Genomic DNA, 24,896 nt, shown 5'->3' on the forward strand with positions numbered 1-24,896 from the left:
CCTTTTCACGAGGCGAGATTAGAAGGGGAAGGGCCGTGGGGAGAATATCTTTATTAGAGCAGCCGGGGTAATTGGAAAAAGGCAGCAACGCTCCCAGCTCTGCTTTCCTTTCCTGGAACTCCAAAACCACCTTTTCTTTTGCAGCTTCACCAGCGACTTCAGCAGAAGTTGTTCCTCCTCCACAGCTGCTCTGGAAAATCACCCCCGATCCCTCAAAAACACCGACAAAATTCCCCTGTGGATTTTTGCTTCCCGTTGGGTCTCCCTTGGGACAGTCGCGTGTTGCTGCACAAGCTCCAGCACTTCCCCTTCTGAGCGGCTCCGTGTTTTCCCTGCTGTCCCCCAGCAAGGATCCCAGAACTTGTGCCTCAGTTTCATCTCTCAAGTTTTGATGGGAAAGATGGGGAAATGAACTCCCATGTTGAGCTTGCCCAACAGCAGGAAAAAAAGGCAAAGAAAAGGGTCTGAAAGGAGGTGAGGTGGTGCCAGGAGCCTTTCTGGGCACGGGACGCCCTTGGCCTCTCCTTCCTGCTGCTCCCATGACCGGTGACTCGGTGTGGTTACACAGCGGCGGATGCTGAACGGCTCAGCGAGGTGAGCGGCAGTTTTGAGTCACCCCAAGTGCCGGAATTTTGGGATTTCGAGCGGTCCCGGGGGGTCTCGGGTAGCCGGAGCTGTGCGCGCCCCCGGCTGGCACACGGAGGAGGAGGAGTGCGGGTCTCCATCGTCATTGTCCCCATCGAGAATCATCCCCCAGCGACCGCAAATGCAACCCCAGCTGTGCCTTGGGGTTCAAGGCCAGCAGGTCCCGACTGTCACAAAACGCGGGCGTGGGGCGGGCGCGACACTCCCCGGCGCCTTTCGGGGTGCGGGACCTGCCCCGCTGCGCTCCCACGCGGGACTCCCCGTCCCACGCCGTCTCCAGGCTGGCAGCCGGGGATGGCGGTGCTGCCCCCGGGGCTCTCCTCCCCGCTCCGGGGCAGGCGGAGCCGGGCGGGGAACGGCCGGAGGCGGCGGCTGCAGCGCGGGGAAGAGCCGGGAGAGGGCGGCGGGAGCTCGGCCACGGCGGCGGGAGCGCTGCGGGCTCGGAGGGGACGAGGGGGCAGCGAGCCCCAGCCCACTCCCTCCGCCACCATCCTCCATCACCATCCTGCCCATCACCACCTCCATCATCACCCCAACCATCCCTAAATCACCACCTCCATCCCCACCCAGCCCTCGGAAGATTTGGGCTGAAATTTAGGGAGCATTTCCAGCTCAGCACAGACCCTCACAGCCAAGCATTTCCACGCGTTGTCACCTCCAGACCCCTCTCCGGGCAGGTTGGGGAGGACACAACCTCAGTGTGGGATGGCGGAGGTCACCTGAAACCCGTCACAGCCCACCGTGAGAAATGCAGATGAGCCGCTTTAAAACCACCCCACCCCACCCCGAAAACAGAATGGGCCAGAGCAGAGGAATTAAAGAGGGAAGTGGGAAAGACGGCTGGAAGCCAGGAAAGGATTTCACAGGAGCAGAAAGCAGCAATGGTTAAATGCTGAGGGCAGCGCAGAGCGGAAGGGAAGCAGCAGCGCCTGAGTGAGTGAGTGTGTGTGTGTGAGAGCATCTGCGCAGCTCCACATACACAAACAAAAAAAAAAAAGCAGAAGTCGGGGGGTAGTGAATTAGCGGTTGGGGACTGAGAAAATCCATACAGGAAGCAAAACAAAAGAGAAATCTCAGGCCAGTGGGGCTGAGGACGCTGAGAGGGCGCTTCTGACATAGATGAAGTTGATAAAGAAAAGTGCGATCGCTGGGAGCTGGGACAGCCGCCCGCGGGAAGCGGGGCAGGCAGCCGGATCCGCCAGCAGCTCCTCCGTCCTCGGGAAAAGTGCCAGAAGGTGCAATTATGCATAAAGCAACGGCAGGAGGAATTAAAAAGCAGATTTTAAGGTAAGATTTTATCACGTCAGCTGCTCTCAGCCACTTCCCCGTGGGGGTTTGGGAAGGGCTGGTTGGGTGCAGAGTCACCTGGATCCCTGGCAATGCCCGAAGGGGTTACGGCTCATAATACCCATGATAACGATCCGGGGGGTTGGTGAGGCTGGAGGAGGGCAGCAGGGCTGCGTCCAAACCGGCTGTGGTCCAGGGGTGGCACAGCACCAGCAGGGAGTTTGTATTTCAGTCTTTTCCTCGCTGGACGGTGCATTGGGAATGGATGGGGTGAACAAGTGAGGTATTTTTAAAGCACCACTGAGGATGGACCCCACTGGGGGTGACACACAGATGTTCACAAAGAGCTCGGTGTGCCTCAACCCACTCTCCAAGGGCGAATTCCTGCAGCTTCCACCTTCCCAACAACCCACAAATTCATTGTGTGGTGTCTGCAAAATCCCAGGTGCCACATCGCTGCGTTTCCTTGGCTTGGTGTGCTGGGTGGGCACCCGAGCCCAGGCACCACCGCGGCTGCTCTGCCGTGAGTTCTGCCTGCCTGAGTGGCCTCTGCGTGGGGATTTGTCCCTCTGCCCCTGGCACTGCTGCCATTCCGGGAGGACAAGGCTTCCTAGGAGCTCTTGGGACAACCAGTGACACTAGTGGGGGATGTCAACGTGCCAGGCATGACAGTACAGACCACAATCCGGCCCTTTACTCGAAAAAGGTGCGGTGGAAGTTCATTTTCCCTCCATTTCCCATGGCAGAATGGGCGCTGCAGCTCTGCCGTGGGGCCCCTGCTCCCTTGGGATGAGGTGGCACCAGGATGGCACCAGGATGGCTGAGCCTGACCCGTGTCCACCCACACCAGTCCCCAGTCCTGCTTGGGACCAAAGGGACACTGTGACCGCTCTGTCACGGCTGAAGCCCTCGCCCACGATGGGGGACAACTGTGGCCCTGTGTCCTGATCCGCTCCGGCTGGACGTGGGCAGTAGCCTGCGGTTCTTTTTGCCACAAGATAATTTGGAAAATTATGAGAAATGGGAATTGAGACAGCGTCTGGCCCACTGCTGCCACCACAGAGGTCCCCTGGGTCCCAGCCCTCGGAGCAGGGGGAAGACGTGGCCAAGCAGGAACAGGAAAGCAGGGTGTTTCCCTGCCGAGCCTCCAAGCGACCCCACGCTCGGGCTCGCTCCCGGTTCCCGGGGGGCTGGGGCGGACACCCCCACATCCACAGAGAAAACATGCTAAAAGTCATAAAAACTATACATATATATATATATATGTAAAAATTAAAAATGAATCCACCGCGGTAGAGCGGCCGGGCTGTTTGTGCCGCTGCCTCCGCGGACGCGATAAGATAAAGGCAGCGGCGGGGAGGGGCGGCGCGGAGCTGCGCGGAGCAGGGCGCACCCGCGGAGCTGCCGGCGGAGCGCGGACGGACGGACGGACAGGCGGACGGCCGGACAGGCAGACAGACACACACGCGGGCACACACACACACACACACTCACAGGGACAGTCACACCGGACGGACGGACAGCCGGACGGGGCGGCCCCTCCGCTCCGCCCCCGCGCAGCCTCCGCCCCCGACCGCGCCGCTCCGCTTTACATAACCCGTCCGGGGCCGGGGTCCGCGCCCCGCGCCTCCGCCCGGCGGAAATGCGGAGCCGCCTGCCCCGGTTTCCTGCCTGAGCCGAGCCGAGCTGTGCCGAGCCGTGCGCCCCGTCCCGCCCGCCCCGTCCCGGGCGCTCCGCCGCTCCATCATGGGCGAGCGGCAGCCGGACGCCTTCTCCTGCAGGTAACCGCGCAGCGGCACCGGGACGGGACGGGCTGGGCCGGGCTGGACCGGGACGGGCTGGGCTGGACCGGGACGGGCGGCCCCGGGAAGCGGCAGCTGCAAAGCGAAAGTAGCGGCGGGAGGAAGCAGCGCGGCCGCCGCTCGTCGTGTGCAGCCCCCGGAGCTTCCCCGGGAGCCCCTGGCTGGATCCTCTCAGCCGGGGAACTCCGGTGGCCCCGTTCCGGGGTCGTGATCCCCTCCGTCTGCCAGCCCCCAGCCCTCGGACAGCAGCCCCTTCCCCCTCACCCCATTTCGGTGCCTTATCCCTGCCCTTTCCTCGGGCTGCCTCTTTCCGGGACTGCGCTCACCCCTGGGGACCCTCGGTCTCGCAGCTCCCGTTTTCCCCGTGGGCACTCCCTGTTCCAGGGGCTCTGTCCCTCTGGGGGTGCCTCCATCCTGGGGACCTCCATCCTTCTAGCACCTCGGTACCCCAGGGCACCTCCTCTTTTGGGATCCCTAAACATGCCCCATTTCCCAGCATCCCTCCTTCGGAGATCCCAGAGCCAGGGGTGCAGCATGCAGAGAACCAGCCCTGCTCCTCTCCTATGCCTCTCCCCGGACGCCTGCAGCCCCTGCCATGGGGGTGACCCCTCTGGGAGGGTGCAGGACCTGTGGGGTGATGCTCCCCACCCCATTGTTGTGGAGTCCTGCTCTGCCCCTGTGGCCACTGCGAGTGCCAAGCAGAGGTGCCACCCAGAGCCTGCCAGGCAGCTCCTCTGACTCTCTGCTCCCTGCAGACTTTGTTGGCTCCCTGGCTTGGCAGAGGCTCAGAGCACGAGGCCAATGCACCAGCGGTCAGAATCCCTGTGGCCTTCCCATGCCCTGCCAGCGTGCCCAGTCCTGCCTGTGCCAAACCCCATCAGGGTCACCCTCAGAGAGCCCGGACCCGCTGGCTCATGGCAGTGACACGGTCATTGCAGCCCGGGCTGGGATTTACTGTCAAGGAAACCGGGATGAGTTGTCGAGCTGCGATTTCGATATTGTTGCTGTAAATTGATTCAAGATGTGCTGGAGTTGTGGGTTGGTGGCCTAGGGACTTTTTGGGGCTGCAGCCGGAGGAAGAGGTGGCCAGCGTGGGGACCTGCACTGCCAGCTCCTGCATGTCCCCTCTGCACTTGGATTTGCTCGCAGGAAATGGGATTGGAGTTTAAAGGCCTGCGGAATTAAGGGCAGATTTCACTTTGACTTGTTTGAGACTAAAACAATGCTTTGGGTTTCTTTTTAGCTTGTTTTTGGGGCAGGAGAGCCTCATCCCTGTGCATTCTCCCCTCGCCAAAGTTTCTTCTATTTTCTTTTTTACTTTTTTGTATTTATTGCCTCTGGTAAGATCTGGTTTGGTTTCACCAGAGCCCACAGGGCTGCCAGCACCCTGTGTTGCGCTGGAGAGATTGGGGCACGAGTGCCAGTGGCTTTTGAGGGATCTTCCACCCTCCCCACCCACACCCCCGTGGCACTGACGGACACCGCGAAGATCTAGGGACAAATCCCAGCGGGTGACACAAAGTGAAAGTGCAAGCACCCATCGCCGGTGGGGTTTGTGGTGCCGGCGGCTCTGCCGCGGCTTGGCAAAGAGAAAGGGCCAAATCCAGCAATCCCCGGGGGCTTCTGTGGAGAGCCTGGAGAACCTGGCTGGCTGGGGGGTGAGCTCCCAGCTGCTCCCTGCTGTCCCCAAGGACCCCCAGCCAGCCGCTCCCCGGGAGTGCTCCCCGCACCCGGTTTCTCCCACGCCTACACCGCAGCGATTCATTTCATGCAACAAAACAAGCCCTGTCGAAAGAGGCCACCCCGCTGCCGGGCTTTTCCCCGCAGGCAGTGGGTGTAGGAGAGGGTGACGGTGTAAACCAGGCTGCAAGGTGCCAGACGCCACGGTGTGGAAGCAGGAAAAGGGTTTTTTTGGGAGCTGTTTGTCCTGGTGAGCTCCTGTGGGCCAGGCTGGTGTGGAGCTGGGTTTGACCTGAGATGGGTTTGTGTTGTCTCCATCCTGCCTGTCCTGTTGGAGTGGTCAGGGGAAGCCCAACAGGTGAATTTCCCTCGGATTTGAAGTGCTGTAACATCTCCCACATGCACAGAGGACTGTGTTGCTGCTCAGCCCGCACGGAGCTGTCGATTAAGGCCAGTTTGGGTCTTTAACATAGCCAGTTGTGTGGTGTCAGGGGGGGGAAATGAGCAGGGTGTGAATGTCCTGTGAGAAAGGGGAGGGGAAAGGACAAAATCTACCTTCCCACACTGGCTTTTAAACTGGTTTCCTAAGAAAACAGCCTGTATGAATCTGCAGACTGGGGAATCTCACTGTCCTGCTCCTTTCTTGCTTTTTAACTTGCTGGTGTGGTTCAGCCAAAAAAGAGAGAATGAAGCTCGAGACCCCCCACGGGATTCTCCAGCTTGTGTGGAAACAGCCAGAGGGTCACAGGGAGGGATGGTGCTGTGCCATCACCTCCCAGAGACCCAGAGAATCCTCACTGTCACGGAAGCTGCTCCAGGGGGAACAGGAGGACAGGGCTGGGCAGTTTCTGCAGTGGATTGTGCTGGCACAAATGGCCTTGGCTGTAAATCTTTGGGTGTATCCCACATCCAGAGGCAGCAGCAGGACCCTTTCCCACCTCTCCCCCTGCACCAACCCCTCCTGCCTTCCCGACTGGCACCATCTCCATGCCCAAATGGATGTAGCACCCTCCTCAATCCAGGGGTGCATCCAGATGTTCCTCCATTGCCTGCCATCTCCGGGGGATCGGGATGCAGAGAGGGGCTGCACCATCCCCATCCCGGGGGGATGCTCTGCACCACCCAGCCCTTGCAAGCCCACCTTTGGCTGGCTGGATCCCCCGGGGACCTACATCCCCCTGAGCCCCCGCCAGGGACCTGCATCCCCCCGAACCCGCCGTGCCGGATGCTCTCCCATTGAAAAGTGCCGTTCATTGTAACCCGGCCTTTTATAGCCGCCTCGGAGCGGCTGCGGGGCCATGCCAAGAAAGGCTGCAGCCGGCTCAGAATAGCTCTTTTCATGGAGGACATCCTGGGAAGGAACAATGTTCCCGCTCTTGGGATTGTGGGAACTTTGTATTTCTGCCGCTCGGGAAGCGGGGAGCTGCGCGGCCGGCCAGGGCGTCTCCCAGCCCCTCGCTTCGCCCTCTCCCGAAAATAGTCCTTGGGATGAGTTTTGAATAGTCCTGTGCTTACAAAGGGAGCTGCAAATGCCTCCGGAGGCTTCTCCCCCGGTTGGGAACAGTTATTTCTGGGAGAGCCTGCGCATCAATCACATTCCCCATTCACGTCGCTGGCGTGCATTTCCCCGGTGTGGAGCTCGTGGGGAGTGGGGCTGGTTTCATTTTCGGGCGCTGGTGCTGCACATGCTCCAGGGCCTCCTGCACACAGGGTGTGAGCAGGGCTGGGCACAGGGCACGGCCATGCGGGCTCCGCTCCCTCACACTTCCCCTTGAGGCCAGATTTGCAGCGCTGTGCTGGAGGCCACAGCCCCTGGACGGCTGTTCCGTGGTGGGAAGGTGGCGAGCTGGATCCGGCAGCTCCTTCCCGGCGAGGCCAGCTGGCTCTGAACGCTCATCCTCCGGGAGCGGGTGCAGGATTGCGGCGCTGGCTCCCAGCGCTGCCCTGGCACTGCTTGGTGCTGCCGGCTCCTCTGGCTGCAATTAAACAACAAACGCATTTACTGGGACAAATAACCCATTGCCGGATCCAGGCGCGGATTCCCATCCCGCTCGGTGCTGGCACTGCCGCCGCAGCGACTCTCAGGTTGGGCAAGAGTTGAAGGGAAGCTGCCGGGGGTGGCTGGGCTGCAGGGCTGGATCCTGCAGGATCCTGCACAAGCCCCAGCTCGCTGTCCCAGCCTGCATCAAAGCCACCGCGGCCGGTCCGTCCCGTCCCGCTCTTCCTCGAGCTCCTGGCCCAGCACCCCAAAACAATCCCAGCGCCCCAAAACAACCTCAGCACCCACAGACAGCCCCGAGGAGGGGCGGGCTGGGTGACGTGCAGCTCTTCCAGCAGCCAGCAGGGATGGAAGCCCCACATCCCAACCAGTCCGCGGTGTGTCCGAGGATGGGCTGGATTCTCCGTTCAGGGCAAATTAAAGCAATCAGCTGTCGCCACAAGTACTTCAGACAACCTGCAGGGCGGCCAGGAGCTCCTCACGGGAACATATGAGGAATAAGATGTTAATTCTGCCTCAAAGCCACTGGATCCCAGCACTGTGGAGCACAACAGGCTGGAGAAGCTCACCCGGCAGCAGCAACTCGCATCCCTCTGGATGTTGCTACCGAAACCCGGGGCTGAGCAGATGAGAAGGAGGCTGCTGTGGCAACTCCAGCATGGATTCATCCGGGACAGCTCTTTCCACGTGGGAAGTGCTCCAGGCAGTAGCAGCGAGGTCGGCATTGCGCCAGCGCTGGGAGGAGGAAGCGCTGGGGAGTATTTCCCATCGTCGGCTTGGAAAAGCACGTTGCTACTGGAGACGGCCTTCGGCTGCTTCCCACCGCGTGGCACAGACGAAGCCCGGCTTTTCCCGCGCCGCAGACCTCTCCCGAAGCTAGCGCGAGGCGAGCCTGAAATCTTGGAAGGCGAATTCCCCGCCCGGGGAATCTCCCAGCTGCCCGAGCAGCCCTTCGCACGGACGCTTCGCTCCCCTCCGCGTTTTGCGGGAGCATCCCGCTGAGCGTGCCGGCGGCGATTCCCGGTGCCGGGAGGAAGCGGGAGAGCGGCGGAGGATGCTGAGTCACGGGCAGGCTGGCGGCGCTGATAGACGGGGCCCTGCTGGGGGATTCGGTCGGGCTGCGGCGGGCGCATGCCCTGCACTGCCGGGGCGCCGGACGGCCCCGAGGCTTGGGCGGCTCTTTCTGAGAAGCAGGGCTCGGCGAGGCTGGCGGGGCGCAGATAACATCTCCCCTCGCCTGCAACCTTGGCGGGACGTGCTCGGCAGGGCAGCGGGTGGGCAGAGATAGAGCCGCGCTTCCCGGCGTTATCGGCGCTCCGGCTGCAAACACCATCCCCTGTACCGGCACGTTCCTCATCGCCCGTTCGCTTACTCCCTGCCCTTCGGGGTTTTTATTTTTTAAATTGTTATTATTTTTTATTTTTAAAAAAATTCCTGCCCCTGACAAACGCAATCACTTTTCCTCCCCTCTCAGCAGCCGGGGTGCCGCTGCTGGAGTTTCGGGGAGGCGGCAGTGCCCGTGCCGGCAGGATCCGGGTGGGTTGGCCGATGTTTCCTTCCTGAGCGGAGTGCACGGCCCCGATAAGTGCCCCGGGCGAGCACGAGGTTGGGCGGAGAGCGGCGGGGCCGGCCGTGGGGAGCACCGCTGCCGCCTCAGCCGGGCACGCCGGGCCGGCTGCACGCCAGCCACGGTGCCGTCAGATTGGCCTGGCAGCGAAATCTGCTGGGGGCACAGATACGGTGTGGTTTGCCAGAGCCCGGCAGCTCCCCGGTCCCGCAGGCGGCGGAGCATCCCCTCGGGAATTCGCGCTCACCGCGGGCAGTGCCGCCGGCCTGGCCACGTCTCCCCAGGCCGCCGGGGCCGGGAGGATCCGGCAGCGAGGCAGCTCCATCCCTGGATTTCTGCAGCTTTTCATGTTGTTTCCTCCCCTCCCGCCCCCGTTCCAGTTTTATCAGCTCCGTTGAAATAGGTCCCTGGAGGGAAACCCATCGGCGCTGCGGAGCCTTGGCAGGAGCCGAGCGGATGTGGCCTGGCCAGGCGTCCCCGCGGGCGGCGGGCAGCTGCAGGCAGCTGTGCTGGCAGGAAGCCGCGCAGACGCCCCGCGCAGGGCCCTGCCCGCTCCCCACCGCGCAGGTGGGGAAACTGAGGCACGGCCCGGCCAGGTGGGGATGGGCGTGTGAGGAGCTGCGGCGGGGCTGGGGGCTTGGAGTGGCGCGTGGCCACTGCTGGTGGCCGCGGTGGTTGTTCACGTTGTCCCCATGCTGCTCCCTGGGAAGCGGCAGTGCCCTAACCATGTGCAGTGTATCCATGCGAATGGGTGGGACGCGGTTGACCACAGCATTCCCCAGGCTGCTGCTGCTTCCGAGCGGGATATGGCCACACCAGGCAGGGCTTGGGGCGGGGGACACGTGGGGACACCGGGGCTGCCCTCACCACCCGTGTGCTCTGTCTTGCAGCGCGGCCGCCTCGCTGGAGCCTCGGCAATGAATGGTCACTCGCTGCCGGCCGGCACGCCAGCGCATCCCCGGGGCTGGCATGAGTTCTGCGAGCTGCACGCCATCAGCACCGCCAAGGAGCTGGCGCGGCACTACCTGCGCTTCGCCACCGAGCACCCGCACCATGACCTCCTGGCCGCCGAGAACTTCTCGGTGCAGTTCACCGACCTCTTCCAGCAGTACTTCTGCCACGAGGTGAAGGAGGGCATCGCCATGAACCAGCTCCGCATCCTGCCCGGCGGCCCGGCGCGGGATTACCGGGACACGCACCGGCGGCACACCGACGCTTCCCTGGGCTCGGTGGCCACCAAAGCCGAAGCGGAGCCGGGCGCCCGGCCCGAGCAGGCCGTCCGAGCTCCCGAGGCCGCCCCGTCGGGCCTGCGCAAGTCCTGGAGCTCGGAGGAGCTGGCGGGGCCGGCGCGGAGACCCTTCTCGCTGAGCCAGCTGCGCAGGAGCTGGCGGAGCCTCTTCCGCCGCCGCTCCTCGGACACGCTGCCCGCCGATGGCGACGGGGAGGCGGCGGAGGCTGCTCTCAAACCGGGACTCGGCAAGCGCATCCTGCCGTGGGGACTGTCGCGGGAGCAGCCCCCCGAGGTGCGCAAGGAGGGGCTCCTCAAGTACGGGCTGCTGGACGAGAATTCCCTGGACAGCGGGACGCGCTGGCAGCGCTGCCGCCTGGTGCTGCGGCGAGCGGGGCAGCCCGACGGCGAGGAGTTTGTGCTGGAGCTCTTCGACCCGCCCAAGGTAAGGACCTGCAGCCACACGAGAAGGAGACAGGGGCAACCCTGAGCTGCAGGGTTGCGTTTGGGGAGTGAGAGATGCTGAGACCCAGGTGGTGTGTGTGCTGATTGCTGTGGTCGGTCAATGTGTCCTTGCATTTCTCCCTGCTGGGACCCCAGAGCTGTGTTTTCCAGCTGGAAGCACTGCCTGCCTTCCAAGCTGAGCCTAGACACCTCCATCCCACTCATCCCAGCCCCACAGACCTGTCCCAGCGAGGTGAGGGATCACCCAGTCTGACGAACCCCAGATTCACCCTGGCCCTAGTGCCGTGCCTTCAGCAGCCTGAGCATCTGCTCGCCTGGGCAAGCTGAGAGAGGAAAGGAAAAAATAGCAATTAGGCTCTGTGCCTTTCTCTGCTCCCAGTGGGACCTGTAGTTTTGCTTTTTGGCAGTGGTTTTGTGACTGGAAGTTCAGCTCTCGGCTGCTCCAAGGAGCTCCCGTGGTGCTGGGATGTGGCTGGAGCGGAGCTGATGCAGGATGTGAGGGAGTGGGGAGCGATGTGGGGAGTGTGTAATCTGTAAAAAGACGATTCCTCAGCATGGCAGGCCTTGCACAGACGTGATGGGATGAATTTTCTCTTTTTTTTTCCTTTTTTTTTTTTTTGGTGCTCGTTTAACTTTGATGACAAACTTGTGCTTTTGGAAGGAGGAAACCTCCGGTAGAGCTGGAGCCTTGTCCCTGCCTTCAGGGCAGCAGGGTCAGGGAGCAGCTGGCTGAATTCCTGCTATTTCCGTCAAACCGCTCCAATATTAAATATTTGGGAAAAAAAAAAAAAAAAGAAACAACATCAAAATTGTAACATCTGAAAGTAAAAGCTGCTTTTGCTCCGTCGTGTCAAGGGTTGCAGTTGTTTGTCCCCGTGGGAGTGTGTGTCCCCATCCCGGGGCACGGGGAGGTCAGAGGCGCTCTGGGGCACTTGGAGGGTGCTCCAGCAGCTGGATAGCACTGCCTTTTTGTCCTCCCTCACTCCTTTTCTCCTTTTTCCCCTTTCCCCTGCTTTTGCTTTTTTTTTTTTAATCCCTTTTTCTTTTCCTCCTTTTTTTTTCTTCCCCCTTTTTCTTTTTTCACTTCCCCTTTTCTTTTTTCAACCTCCCCCCCCTTTTTTTTCCCCAACCTCCATATTTTTCTCCCTGCACCCCTCTATTTTTTTTTCCAACCTCCATCTTTTTCTGTATTTGTTTCCCTCCCCCTCGGGAAGCAAGCCCAGCACATTCTTCCTCTCCCCACATCCCCTGACCAGCTTTAACCCAGGGGTGGGAAACACTTCAACCACGACACTGACCAAGCTGCCCCAGTGCTCTGAGCATTATTATTCCTTGCAGTCTCCACGGGATGGAGATTCCCTGCTGCTCCACATCCCCACGAGGCAGGAGACCCTGCAACCCCCAGAGCCCCGAGCAGGGGGTTTCTCAGCCAGGGCTGCGGAAGTGGGGGATGTTCCTCGCTGGATTTTGCAAGTCTCTGGATTAAATTGCTTCCTGTGCAAATATTCTCAGGGCGGCTCCTTCCTCTCCGATTCTCTGGGCCAGGGCCAGCTCCTGTCTCCTCCACAGCACAATCAATCCAGACCCTTTCCCAGGAACTGCGGTTGGATTCCGGGGCTGTTGGAAATTCCCCCGCCGGCCTGGTGGCTCCCACTCCCCAAACCCAGCACGGGGGCAAACCGCGGAGCAGTGAGAACAGAACAGCTTCTCGGGGGGTTGTTTGCCTTTAAAATAACGAAATAACAACCAGGAACCCCCTGGGAATGGCTGTGAGGGTTCCCTTCCCCTCCATCCTGCTGCCCTGGGATGCTCCCGGGGTTTTGCTGCTTCCTTTTCCCCACTCCGTGGGGCTGTTCCTGATTTGAGGATGCTGCTGATCACCGTAGAAAATTGATGGTTTTAAATAAGCAGCTGTAAAATCAGTTCTTGGCGTTTCTCAGCCCCAGCTGGTCTCTGGGCTGCGAGGTTGGTCACCCTCAGGGTCTCCCTGGAAGCTGCACCCTTTCCCCTTTCCTCCTCTTCCTTCCCCCTTCCCACCCTGTAAATAATAGGATGCAATTGAAATTTCAGCTCAGCCTCAGGGCTTTGCAGCATCGAGCCAAGCTCCCAAATATCCATCCCCTTGGGATGACCTTGGAAAAAGGCAGGTGTGTGGGGAAAAGAGGAGGGTCCTGCTGCTTTTGGCAGCTTTTATCTTATTTTTCCCCCCTTTCTCCTGCTGCTCCAGCAGGGCCTCTGAGCTTAATCCCATAACGTGCCTGGCATCAAAGGGAGTGGGGGCTTTGAAGAGCCCTGATCCCATTTGCTGCTTGGGTGGCTGTGCTGGGTGAAGGGGTCAGGGAGTTCTGGAGGATCCTGGAGTGACCATCCCCTTTCCCCAGGCGTGTGCCAGAGGAGGTGAGGATTTTGGGACAGGGAGCAGCAGCTCCCCTTCCCGTGCTCACAGCCACAGGAGCAGGAGGTGAATTAATTGGTTTAATTTAGACCGAATTTAAACCAATTTAAACCGAATTTAAACCAATTTAAACTGAATTTAAACCGAATTTAAACCAATTTAAACCAAATTTAAACCAATTTAAACCGAATTTAAACCAATTTAAACCGAATTTAAACCAATTTAAACCGAATTTAAACCAATTTAAACCTGGCAAACCCTGGTTTCCCTGCTTTGGGGTTGCCCCATTCCTCAGCCGTGCCCCAACCCCAAACACCTCTCCCGTGGCCAAATCCCAAACTCCGCGATTCGCGGCGGAAACGTCCCGAGCTCTTTCTGTTGACCAGATGTTTTTACAGGAAAGGGGAAGGGAAATGGGATTTGCATTTGTGCTGGTTGCTTTATAGAGTTTTAATGAAATCCAGCGCATCCCATAAATCGATGGCACGGCGGGACTAGCCGGGAAGACTCCTTCCGGAGAGAGCCCTTGGAGCCTCAGCCGTGGCTTGAATGTCTTTGCCACAGCCGTGGGAGGAGCAGTATTTTTATCTCTGCTCAGTGTGAGACTGCTTTGACTTCCTTTTTTTCTCTCTTTTTCTCTTTTTTTAAAAAATTTTTTGGTTTTTTTTTACTTTTTTGCCCCTTTCACCTGAATCTGGTTTCTGAGAACTGCCATGTCCTGAGGCAGCAGGTTCCTGTGCCTGGGGCTGTGAAAGGCAGCTGGTCAGGCATGGGGACATCCCGGGGGTTTGGTCCCCATTCCCCCATCCCTGCTCCTCCTGGAGCTGCTCAAACGTGGCCTAAGTGACCAAGGAATACCATGGGAAGCATCTCAGTGTCCCATCATCCCATCCTTGGTCCAGGAAAGAGGATTTTTGTGTCTATCTAGATCCCCAGGGACAACATCCCTCTCCTGGCATCCCTTTCCTGGCATTCCTAGGGACTTCATCCCTCTCTTGGTATCCTCCTGGCATCCCCCGGGGCTGAATCCTGATCCAGCTGAAGATGTCCCTGCAGGGATTTGGATTGGTTGACTTTTCAAGATCCTTCCCGACCCAGACTATTCTGTGATCCTTTGCTCCCTCTCCAAACGTCCTGCTCCCAGCATCCCTCTCCTGGCATTCCCAGGGACTGCATCCCTTTTTTTTTGGGGCATTTCCAGGGGCTGCATCCCGATCTGGTTGGTGTCCCTGCTTGCTGCAGAGGGATTGGGCTGGGTGGTCTTTGAAGGTCCTTTCCAACCCATATTATTCTGGGATTCTAGGATTCTGGGATTCTGGGATTCTGAGATTTTGGGATTCTGGGATTCTGTGATCCCACTCCCATCATCCTCAAGGATCACAATCCGGCAACCCACATCTCTCTCACAGCCTCTCCCAAGCACCACACACTCCTCCTGCCATCCCGGCGAGCCAGAGGGGTTTGGGTGTCCTGCAAATCCCTCGGGAGAGGTGAAACCTCCCCCGGATCTGCCCCAAAACCCTCAGGCAGCCTCTCCCTCGCTCTCTCGGCACTGTTCTTCGAAGGCAGCGAGGGCTGGGCGGCCTCAGGGCTTTGGTGAGATTTTGGTGGTGACTTTTGCTCTCCTCTCCCTCCCCCCCGGCTCTGTTTTTGGGTATGGCGGGGTGAGGGCGCGGGGGGGGGAGGGCGAGGAGACAAAGGTTATTTGTCATATTATTAACCACAACTTTTTCCATCCTTGGTCATGCACGGAAAAAACACTTTTAGCAGCGTAACCACAGCCCCGGCGTTAATTGCTGAAGAGCGGAGTTTCTTATTTTGGAAACTGTTGCTGGGATGGAGCTCGGTGGGGCTTGAGCACCAGGGGAAAGATGCAGGATGGACCCCAACCTGTGGTTCACCCAACCCTGGGGTTGTGGGCTGGGAAATATTCTGTCTTTTTAACCCCATCCTTTAAAATCCATCCTTCCCGGGGGTGTTGTCCCTCTGCTGTGCTCCCCCTGCTCATCAGTCTCCCTCTCAGGGATGCTGCAGAGCTGCTCGGGGTGGAAAACACCCTGTGTCGGCTCAGGAGTGAGCAAAACATTGAGATATTGAGCAAATACTGGAAAAAGGACTGGGAAAGCACTCAGGGAATGCATTGCTTCCTCCCCAAAGCTCCCACAGCTAAGGTGAGGAGAGTTGTGGGTGCTGAGTCCCCGCATCCCATGTGAGGTGCCTAGTGGGGTTTTTTGGGGTGGTTGTATCTCTTTTTTCCCCCCTTTTTCTTCTTTTTTTTTTCTTTTTTTTCTTTTTTTTCTCTCTCTTTTCACGGCCCAGGATGTGGTTGTTTCGAGGCTGAGAGCTGCTTCTTTCAAAGGTAAATATTTATGAGAGGCTGCGCAGGCAGCGCCGGCTCTGGAAGGATTCAAGGATTCATCCCAGCCCTGGTGGGGGCTCGGCTGGGGTGGACCCTGCTCCTTCCAGCTGCTGCCAGCTCCAGTCTGTGATGGGCACTGTGGTGTTTGAGGAAATTTTGGGATTATGTTAAAAATAAGCATTTTGGGCAAACTCATTTTCTCCAGCCCTGGGCAAGGGGCAGGAAGGAAAATCCCCATCTGGTGGGATTGAGTGTTCCCACTTGGGTTTTTGAACATTTTCCATCATCCTGGGTGATGATAGAAGATCCCAGGACATCCCAGAGACTGTGGGGAGCCTGTGGGGTCTGTGCTGGATCCCCTATCCCTGTGGGGCTGAGCTTTGGGGTGACTCAGTCCTGGCTGCAGCAGCTCCTGCTAGCACACAGACACCTTGTTTACTTTCCATGCTCGTTATTTATTCCAGGAAATTATTAAAGCAGCCCACGCTGGAACCGAGCTTGGCATAAAATAAATTAAAAAGGGGAAAAAAAAAAATTCAAGGGGCTGGCGAATGCTGACTGTTTACAGACCCTGTTTATAGCTCTCATCTCCCTCAGCCCTGCTTGGCTCGCTGGTTTTGGGGGGCTTTGCAGGATTTTGGGGAGTTTGGGAATGTCGGCTCCTTCGTGCAGAGCAGGGAGGTTTATCAGTGCACAGAGAGGAGGGATTGGGTGGGGATTCCTGCCTGGACCCCCCAAATCCCACCCTGGCAGCTCCTGGGGTGCTGTTTTGCAGCATCCCAGCCGAATTTAGCAGGAATTGGGGCTCGGGGGGAGGTGGGGCTGTGTTTTCTCCCATCGCCGTTCGCCGGCGCTCGGCAGCCGCCCGGAATGGGAACAGAGGGAGCTTTGTGCCACAGCCGCCCCCAGCCAGCGCTTCAGGCTGGCACAACGGTGCCTCTTGTCACCGCCGAGCTCGGTCCCCTTGGGGACAGCTCTGTCCCTGCCGTGGCCTGCGCGATGCTCGGAGACAGGGAGTCCTGGAAACTCCTCAGTGTGGGGTTGAGGATGCTGCTGGGGTTTGGGGTTTTTGGGGATGATGGCGAGGGGATTGGGGATGCTGAGCTCACAGAGCAGTGGGAATCACTTCCCGTGTTCCTAGGGAAGCTCCCAGCTCCAGTTCCCCCAGCCCAGAACAGGGAGCCCAGGATGGTGCTTGCTGCTGTCAGGTTTCTGAGTGAACAATCTCCATCTGCAGAGAGGCAGGAATATTTTAGGAATGTCACCCTGAGGCCAGGGGGATTGTGCTAAACTAGGGGTCCCTGCAGCAGTCAGAGAGGGCCCAAATCAGTGAGATCCCAATCCCTGTCCCAAAACCCAGCGTTGGCAGGGACTGTCCAGGGTGGACCTCTCCTCTTGGGATGAGCCATGGTGCAAAAACCCAAGGAAGAGCACTGGGATTAACTGTGCTGTCAACTCTCCAAACTCTGGGATTAGCTGCTGGAGAGCACAGGGGTTAGTCACGCTGGAGATCCCTGAGGATGAACAGCAGGAATAGCAGTGCTGCAGATCCCTGAGGATGAACACCAGGATCAGTGGTGCTGCAGATCCCTGAGGATAAACACTGGGAACAGCAATGCTACAAACACCTGAGGAATATTGGAATCATTTACACTGCAAAGTCCTCAAGGATGAGTTTTGGGTTTAACTATGGTGAAACTCCCAAGGGCAACCACTGGGATTTCCTGCCACACAAAATCCTCGAGGATGAAGGCTGGGATTACCCATGGTGCAAACCCCTGAGGACCATAGCTGCTCCAGCAGAAACTTTGCACTCTCCAGCAGGACCCTTGGAGCCCTCACAGCCCTGCAGGGCCCTGCTGCCTTCCCCTGCACCGGGGGATGTGTTTCCCACCCAGTTCACCTGGAATTCCCTGGAAAATATCTGTGTGTATCCATGCTCTTGGAAAACTTCACAGCTTCCCCCAGGGCTGCAGGCACAGGATGTGAGTTTGTGTCCATCCAGCACAGCCAGGCAGAGCCAGGCATGGCACTGCAGCTCCAGCTGAGGTTTGTCCCTTGCGTAAGGGACACAGAGAGCTCCGTGATTTACAAGAAGTGACAAATCTCGCCTGTATCCGTTGGGGACCTTGCTCAAGGCTCGGGCACTTCCCCACCTCCCGCGGGTGACTCAGAGTGGAAGAGAGAGCTGGCTGGTGTGGGGAAACCCCCGGGGTGTGGAGGGGCTGGGGGCAGCTCCTGGTGCTCTCGAGGATTTGCTCTGCACAACCTCGGCCTGATGGCCCAGCAAATGTCATCGTCATTGTGCCACCGTCATCATCATCGTGCCACCGTCATCATTACTGTGCCGCTGTTATCATCACCGTGCCACTGCCACTGTCACCGTTTCACTGCCGTCATCGCCATGCCACTGCTGTCATCATCACTGTGCCACCAGTGCCAGTGCTGTCAGACCACCATCACTGCACTACTGCCATTATCACCAAGCCACTGCCATTGTCACCATGCCACCGCTGTCATAGTCTTGCCACTGCCATCCGTGCTGTGCCACCACTGTCATTTTTGGGAAGCCACCCTCCTCTTCAGCTGAGTGGAAAAATCCCCATCGGTGGCCAGATGTTCCCAGAAGGGCTCAGCCACCACCAGCCCCCACAGGGAGAGGGAATTTGGGGGATCTGGGCCAGATCCCACTGCCCTGTGAGCTGGAGAATGACCCCAGGCACAGCCCAGGATGCCCAGTTTGGTGTGCCAGGACTGGGAATACTGGGAATGCCACAGCGCTGGTAGAATGTGAGTTTTGTTCTGGGGTCTTGGGAGTGCAGCTTCAGGGGCTGCCACATCCCAGCTGATTTTGGGGAGTGCTCAGCCTCGTGCTGGATTTTCCCCATCTGCACAGGATCCTCGGGGAGCAGTGGAAGGAGATATTGGTGAGGTTGGGGCTGAGCTGGAGCAACATCCCGAGCATCCTAAACCCTTCATCCCACCCCGAACCAGGCAGCAGCAGGGCTTACCCAGCCCCACGGTTCTGCTGGGGCACCTCTTGCCGAGAACTTGCTCGGCGTGTTGAGTGTGCACTTTTGGTTACCGAGAAATCCCTTTCCCGGTAGCTGCCGCATCGAGCAGGGCATCTTGCGGTCAGGTGCGGCGCCCCGGCAGCGGGGGCACCGTGCCTGCGGCAGGCACTTCTCCGAAGCCAGCCTGGTTTTTCGGGTGCCCTATCTCTGTGCTGCATCATTTCCTTCTCTCTTCGAGCTCTGGCTGCGCTCTCCGCGCAGAGAGACGCCGGGGGGCTTCGCCGAACTCCCTTTTCCCGGAATTTCCCGATTTCCTAAGAAGCCGACCCCGGTTGGGATGTTGATAAAACCCGCTCAGGGTCATGCCGGACGTCACAAGCCCTGTGCGGGAAAGCGGCCAGGAGGAGCCATCCCTTCCCTTTCCCCACGCAGGACTTTGCACAGGGCACGGCTACATCCCGAGGGCGGCGGAAAAATCGATTTCCTTTCGGGATAAAGCGCCGGCAGGGCGGGTCACGGCAGCCCGGTGACCGTGATTGCAGCACAGCACAGCTGCAATCACTGTCGCCAGCGGGCCAGGGGGTGCCGGAGCCACCGCGGTGTCACCAGCCCCGTGCATGACGCCGTACACGAGCGACTTCTAAGAACTTTCTTCTCGGTGCGGCTCGGGGCTGATAAGGGCTGATCCCTCTCTCGCTCTGCGTTTCCGGCCCCAAAGAACACCGAGTGCTCGGCCGAGAGAGGGAGGAAGGAGGGGGGATGGAAAAGAAATAAAAGCACAGCTCGACACGGTGCGGTTGGGTGACCGAGGAAGTGTCCGGTGGGGACACTCTCGGTGCCATACAGGTGGCTGGGGACACGGTGGGGGTGGGTTTGCTGGGAGTGTCACGAGCTCGGAGCAGAATTTGGGCATCCAGCCGGGTCCTGTGCCCCAGGCTGCATCCTCCCGGTGGTCAGCGGGGCGACAGAGGAACCGAAAGCTGCCGCAGGGATATTTTAGCCTCTGTGGAAGTGTTGGCTCAGCATTTTGTCACATGCCTGTGCCGGTGCCAAACCCGCCGGAGGGCTCTTGGCACGCCACTGACCCTTGTACCCATGAGCAGCGTGTTCCTGCCTGCACCCCGATGTCCCCATCGGTGCCACATCCCTGGAATACTGGGAGCCCCCTTCTCCCTCCTCTCCTCCACCCATCCCTCCATTCCAGGGTCCTTGGGACCACTGAGATGGGTCTGGGTGTCCCTCAGTCCCCCTGGGTTGCCCTGACAATGCCATGGGGGGTATTTCCTCACCACATGGGGTATTTCCTCACCACACGGGGTATTTCCTTGCTGGTGGGGTATTTCCCTGCAGAGCTGGCTATTTCCTCTCTGGCTGCTGTGCCTCGGGTGGCTCCCGGGCCTGGCAGAGCAGGGGGGTGTGGGGCAGTGTTTTGGGGTGCAGGGCAGTGTTTTGGGGTGCAGGGCAGTGTTTTGAGGTGCAGGGCACTGTTTTGGGGTGCAGGGGCTCAGCTCAGGCTCTGTTTCCCTCGCAGGGCTCCAAGCCCAAGCTGCTCATCGCCTGCTCGGCTGTCCAGGAGGTGAGGAGGTGCACACGCCTGGAGATGCCCGATAACCTCCACACCTTTGTCCTCAAGGTAGGACCTGCTGGAAGGGTCTGCTGCCACCCCCGAGGCCTTTCCCACCCTCTGGGGCACACATGGCTCCTGAGAGCTCCCGTGCCAAATTTCAGTTCCTCTTCCCAGCTGGGGAGGGGATGCCCAGGGGGATGTGGTGGGCAGGGCGGGGGATGCGCTGTCCCCGCTGGGGTCCCGAGCGGGGATGGGTGGGTGGGAGGGGGATGCACATCTCTCTCTCTGAAGCCCCCATGTCCCTCTCTGATGTCCCTCAGGTCACCAACGCCACCGACATCCTGTTCGAGGCAGGGGATGAGCAGCAGCTCAGCTGCTGGACGGCCGAGATCCAGGAGTGCGTGCGCAGGGGGTAAGTGCCCTCCGGATGTCCCTGAGCCTGGGATGGGGACAACAGCTCTGTGTCCCCACCACCAGCACTCAGCCTGGCTTCTCCCACCCCCAGCAGGTCTGACACGGGTGACCCTGAGCTCCTGTGCCGACATCCCGACCCTGTGACCACCAGCCCCACCAGCAGCACCGACCCGCTCAGCCAAGGTGAGCTGGGGGACACCCTGGGGACAGAGTGTCCCTCACTGCGGGGTCACCAGGTCCTGCCATGGCTGGGCTGATTGGTCTCCCCCAAATGGCATGATGGGGGAGAGCCAGAGGGGAGGGGACGGGGGCGATGGGCAGGGGCTGTCCCCATTTACAGGGTCACTAATCCCTGTGCCCGGCAGGGGCGACGCCGGGGGAGGCGGCAGGGCCGAAGATGGAGCAGTTCCTCTCCTCCTGCCCCTGGTTCCACGGGCCCATCTCCCGGGTGAAGGCGGCTCAGCTGGTGCAGCTGGGGGGACTGGAGGGCCACGGCGTGTTCCTGGTGCGGCAGAGCGAGACGCGCCGCGGCGAGTACGTGCTCACCTTCAACTTCCAGGGCAGAGCGAAGGTACGGGCGGGACGGCGCTGGGATGGGGAGGGGAATCCCGCAGGACCCGCTGGGACAGCCGCAATCCAGTCCCTGTCCCACCGCACCCCACCCCAGGGGGATCCTCTCCTGCTCTCTGCCCTACAGTGGGCTGGCGCTTTGCTCCCGGGAGGCAAAAACCCCAGAGATCCCACCCCGAATATCCCTGTGTCGTCCATCTCCTCCAGGAGGGAGGCAGAGGGAGGGTCACAGGTCCTTGCTCCTCCCCGCAGCACCTGCGGCTGGCGCTGACGGAGCGAGGCCAGTGCCGCGTCCAGCACCTGCGCTTCTCCTCCATCGTGGAGATGCTGCACCACTTCCACCGCTACCCCATCCCGCTGGAGTGCGGCACCGCCTGCGATGTGCGCCTCTCCAGCTACGTCGTCGTCCTGCCCCAGGCGCAAGGTATGCGGGATGGGGATGTTCCCGAGGGATTCGGGAAATGAGAATGTTCCCGCGGGATGCAGGGGGTGGGAATGTTCCGAATTTTCCCGCGGGATGCAGGGATGGAGGTGCCCGGGGTGGGTGTGGTTGTCCCCCGGCTGGGCGCTTTGGTTGCTCACGGAGAGGGGAAGAGGAAGCCCCGGGCCCGTGGCACAAAAGGTGACTCCCAAGCTCCCAACTTCCCTTTTCGAGAAAGGAGAAGCTGCTCCCAGCCTCCGGCTGCGGGGGGATCATGGGATGCACCCCGCACCCCCGGAGCATCCCCCGCTGACCTGAGCATCTCCTCCCTCCTCCCGCAGCTCCCGGCTCCAGCACCACGGTCCCTCTCCCGCTGCCCTTTCCCGGCTGGAGCCCCGAGTTCAGCCTGCTGCCCGCCGGCTCCTCCTGCCCGCACGGCCCCGAAGAATCCCCCGCGGAGCAGATCTTCCACCTGGTGCCTCCGCCGGCCGAGCTGGCGCAGAGCCTTCGCCCGCCCAGGGCTGCCCCGACCCCCGCGACCCCCGCGACCCCCCGAGCCCGCGACTCGGACTACGAGGTGGAAGCGCCGGGCCGGGGCCACGTCCGTGCCATCGACAACCAGTACACGCCGCTCTGACCGGCGCCGAGATGCACTTTCGGGTGGAGAAATCCTGGAGACCTTCTGGGGATCCATCGAGAGATAGAATGTACCTGTTTCTTCCTTCTGGTTAGGGATTATTATTGTAATTTTTTTCTGCAAGGAAAGGGGGTAATTTTTCACTCCTGTACGGGTGTGCTCCCTCTCGTTGGCCTGTTGAAGGGCCTCTTATTGTTATTTTTTTGTTGTTGTTCTGATCAAAGCTTTCTCGTTACTGTTTACACAACGCCGCTCGTGCCTCTGCTGGGCCCGGTGTCCAGCAAGGATGGGGGTCTTGTGTTACACCCATGGAATTGGAGAAAGTTAAAAAAAAAACCAGGAAAAAAAGGATTATAAATTTTATAAATTCATTGTCACGTTGCTGCTCCAGGCCTCGTCCTCCTGCCCTGCCTGCCGAACCCACCAGCAAAGCCTGACCCCAGCTGAGCTCCCACCAGGGGTGATGAGCAGAGTTTGGGCTTTATTTTGAGCAAAAACTGGCTTTTTCTTGCTTTTTCCTTTTTAACCCAGCACAGCTGTGGTCACTCCCTGCGCCAGCCAGAGGGATCCTCATCCTGCTCTCCCGGCTGATTGAGACTGAACACTAATTGCTCCATCCTTAGCCTTGGCACCAGCTGAGAACTAACACAGAGACTGACACAAACCACTCCTGCTGGTGAGGGAGGGGTTTATCCTGTTTTATCCTGGTGGTGGAAGCTTTTTATCCCTGTGATGGAGGTGTTTTTATCCCTGTGATGGAGGTGTTTTTATCCTGGCGATGGAGCAGTTTTATCCTGGTGATGGAACTGTTTCATCCAGGTCATGGAGGTGTTTTATCCTGGTGATGGAACTGTTTTATCCCAGTGATGGAACTGTTTTATTGGTGGTGGAACCATTTTGTCAGTGATGGAACTGTTTTATCCCAATGATAGAACCATTTTATTGGTGATGAAACAGTTTTATCCCAATGATGGAAGCATTTTATCCTGGTGATGGAACCATTTTACCCCAGCAATGGAAGCAATTTTAGGCACAAATCTAAAGTCAGTTTTCCCCCTAAAGAGCTTCCTCACTCTCACTGGCCTTCCCCCCCAAAAACACTGTGTCACCAGGAGCTTGGTGGCATTTAAAGCTACACAACAGCCTCTTGCAGGCGAAGAGGGTCCTTGGGGACACCTCCTCACCTGGAGGAAAAAAATCACCCAAATCCCTGAATCTCAGCATTCCCAGCTGTCCCCAAACTCTGCTGCTGTTCCCCAGCACCCAGGGCTGCTTCACCTGCCTGGGGCAGCCGTGAGAGAGGAAGCACTTGTGAGAAGCTGCCGTTATTTTGGGAAAGAGGAAGGGCTGGAGCCGTTGCGCCACACGGGAGGGGATGTTCACAGCACTCAACTTCCAGATTTCCCAGCGCGGCGTTCCCCGGGATTTCGGATGCAAAACTTGCCTTGAGATTGCCTTACGGGAAGCTTTTTATTTCTACTTGCCTTGGAATTGCAATACAGGTTGGGAGCCCTCAGGAGCATTAACATTTAGCAATTAATTCGAAAACTGGCGAATGCAAAGCCTCGTTGGGCTGAGTTAGGGAATTCCACAAAAATCCGGTCTGTAGGACAGGTTTTGGTGGGAAGCAGGTGCTGGGTGAGCTAAAATCTGAGGAGTCAGGGTCAGGAGTTGAAGGGCAAAGCCAAAATATCCAGGGGCAAACAGCTCAGGGAGCAGCTGTGAGAGCAAACCTGGGTTTATAAATCACAAAGGATGAGGACAAACTGGAGCCATCAACTGGAGAAATTCAGGTTTTGTGCTTCCCTGTTGTTTTCTCTGGCTCTCTCCTGGGTTTTGTGCATTTAGAGCAGGCAAAGCCTTTTTTTCCCCCCCATTTTCCCTACCCTCGTGCCTGAAACTGGCGTAGCATTAAGAGCGAATTGCCCTCGTCCTGCAGCACTGCCAGCCCCGGAGAGGCTGCTGGGCAAACAAAGGCAGCCCTGTCCTCGCCGGGCTCCTCAGCTGTATCCGCATCCATTCTCCTCCCCGGAGCTGCACAAAGGCTGCAGCCAGAGGCAGGAGCACATCCCCAGGGCTGCTGGTGCCAGGCGAGGCAGATCCCTCCGTGCCTCATAAATAACTCCCCGTGCTCTTGCATTTATGGGGAAGGGGGGACAGCACAGTGTGAGGGGTTGGCTCCTTTCCCCGCTTGCTGCCTGCTTCCCAGAGCCTTGGAAAACACGGGGATGTCCTAAATCTTGCTAAGATTCCTGGGTTTAGTCCTGCCGAGCTGCGTCCTAAGGGGTTTTCCCCCGAAAGGTGAGGTGGAATCACCCGAATCTCTCTGCATCTGCAGAGAAAGGATGGGCTGGGAAAAGGCATCGCTATTCACATCGCTCGCCAGATGAATCCAGAGCAATCCTTGCCAGATAAATCAGATGCTGCTGGGGTGGGTTGTTTTGGCACGCCAGGGCTTTATTGTTGCCGTGCCAGAACTGAAACATGCGTGTGCATGTGGTATTTTTAACCTGCAGTTTAATTACAAGGGGTTTCTCCGCAGTTTAAATGGAAATTGCTGGGCTTGATTAGCAAAATATACGTTGGGTTCATTATCTCCCCGCCAGCCACTTCCCCCATGCAAACAAACTCCCCACCAGTGAGCAGTGGGAGAGTCACTGTGATTATTTAATAGTTAATTCCATCCCCAAACTCACCATCAGGGAGCTGAGAGCTGTCCAGCTCTCCCAGCTCCGTCTCCTCATTCTAGATCCAGGACCTGAGGGGATTTTTGGGCTTTTCCCAAGCTCCTTGTGGACTGAATTTGAAATCCCATTTGTCCCAGGAAACATCTGGCTTGTGGCACA

The 24,896-nt window shown here is 58.9% G+C and overlaps 1 protein-coding gene across 5 annotated transcripts; it reads left to right on the forward strand.

Annotated features, from left to right (window-relative positions):
• Positions 1–1,605: 1,605 nt before the first annotated feature.
• On the forward strand, positions 1,606–22,434 carry SH2B3 (SH2B adaptor protein 3). Of its 5 annotated transcripts, none has more exons than XM_085075579.1 (8): positions 1,606–1,932; positions 9,871–10,653; positions 19,973–20,074; positions 20,329–20,420; positions 20,514–20,605; positions 20,788–20,993; positions 21,245–21,416; positions 21,755–22,434. In XM_085075579.1, exons 2-8 carry the CDS (start codon positions 9,898–9,900, stop codon positions 22,048–22,050), a joined length of 1,716 nt encoding a protein of 571 aa, XP_084931705.1. In that variant the 5' UTR covers positions 1,606–1,932; positions 9,871–9,897; the 3' UTR covers positions 22,051–22,434. The 5 variants fall into 5 exon arrangements, with proteins under 5 accessions (XP_084931705.1, XP_084931704.1, XP_084931701.1 ...); XM_085075578.1 differs by lacking the exon at positions 1,606–1,932 and adding an exon at positions 3,308–3,713; XM_085075575.1 differs by lacking the exon at positions 1,606–1,932 and adding an exon at positions 9,334–9,547.
• Positions 22,435–24,896: the final 2,462 nt, after the last annotated feature.

This window comes from Lichenostomus cassidix, chromosome 15 (assembly GCF_008360975.1).
Source record: "Lichenostomus cassidix isolate B80296 chromosome 15, HeHo_3.0, whole genome shotgun sequence".
In the NCBI taxonomy this organism is placed as follows: Eukaryota; Metazoa; Chordata; class Aves; order Passeriformes; family Meliphagidae; genus Lichenostomus; species Lichenostomus cassidix.

What these genes read in the sequence shown, in the direction of transcription:
- SH2B3 (XM_085075575.1), top strand. Translation starts at nt 9,437, where the DNA reads ATGTGGCCTGGCCAGGCGTCCCCGCGGGCGGCGGGCAGCTGCAGGCAG. An exon ending in CACCGACCCGCTCAGCCAAG is followed by an intron (nt 20,606 to 20,787) that starts GTGAGCTGGGGG and finishes TGTGCCCGGCAG; the next exon opens with GGGCGACGCCGGGGGAGGCG. An exon ending in ACTTCCAGGGCAGAGCGAAG is followed by an intron (nt 20,994 to 21,244) that starts GTACGGGCGGGA and finishes TCCTCCCCGCAG; the next exon opens with CACCTGCGGCTGGCGCTGAC.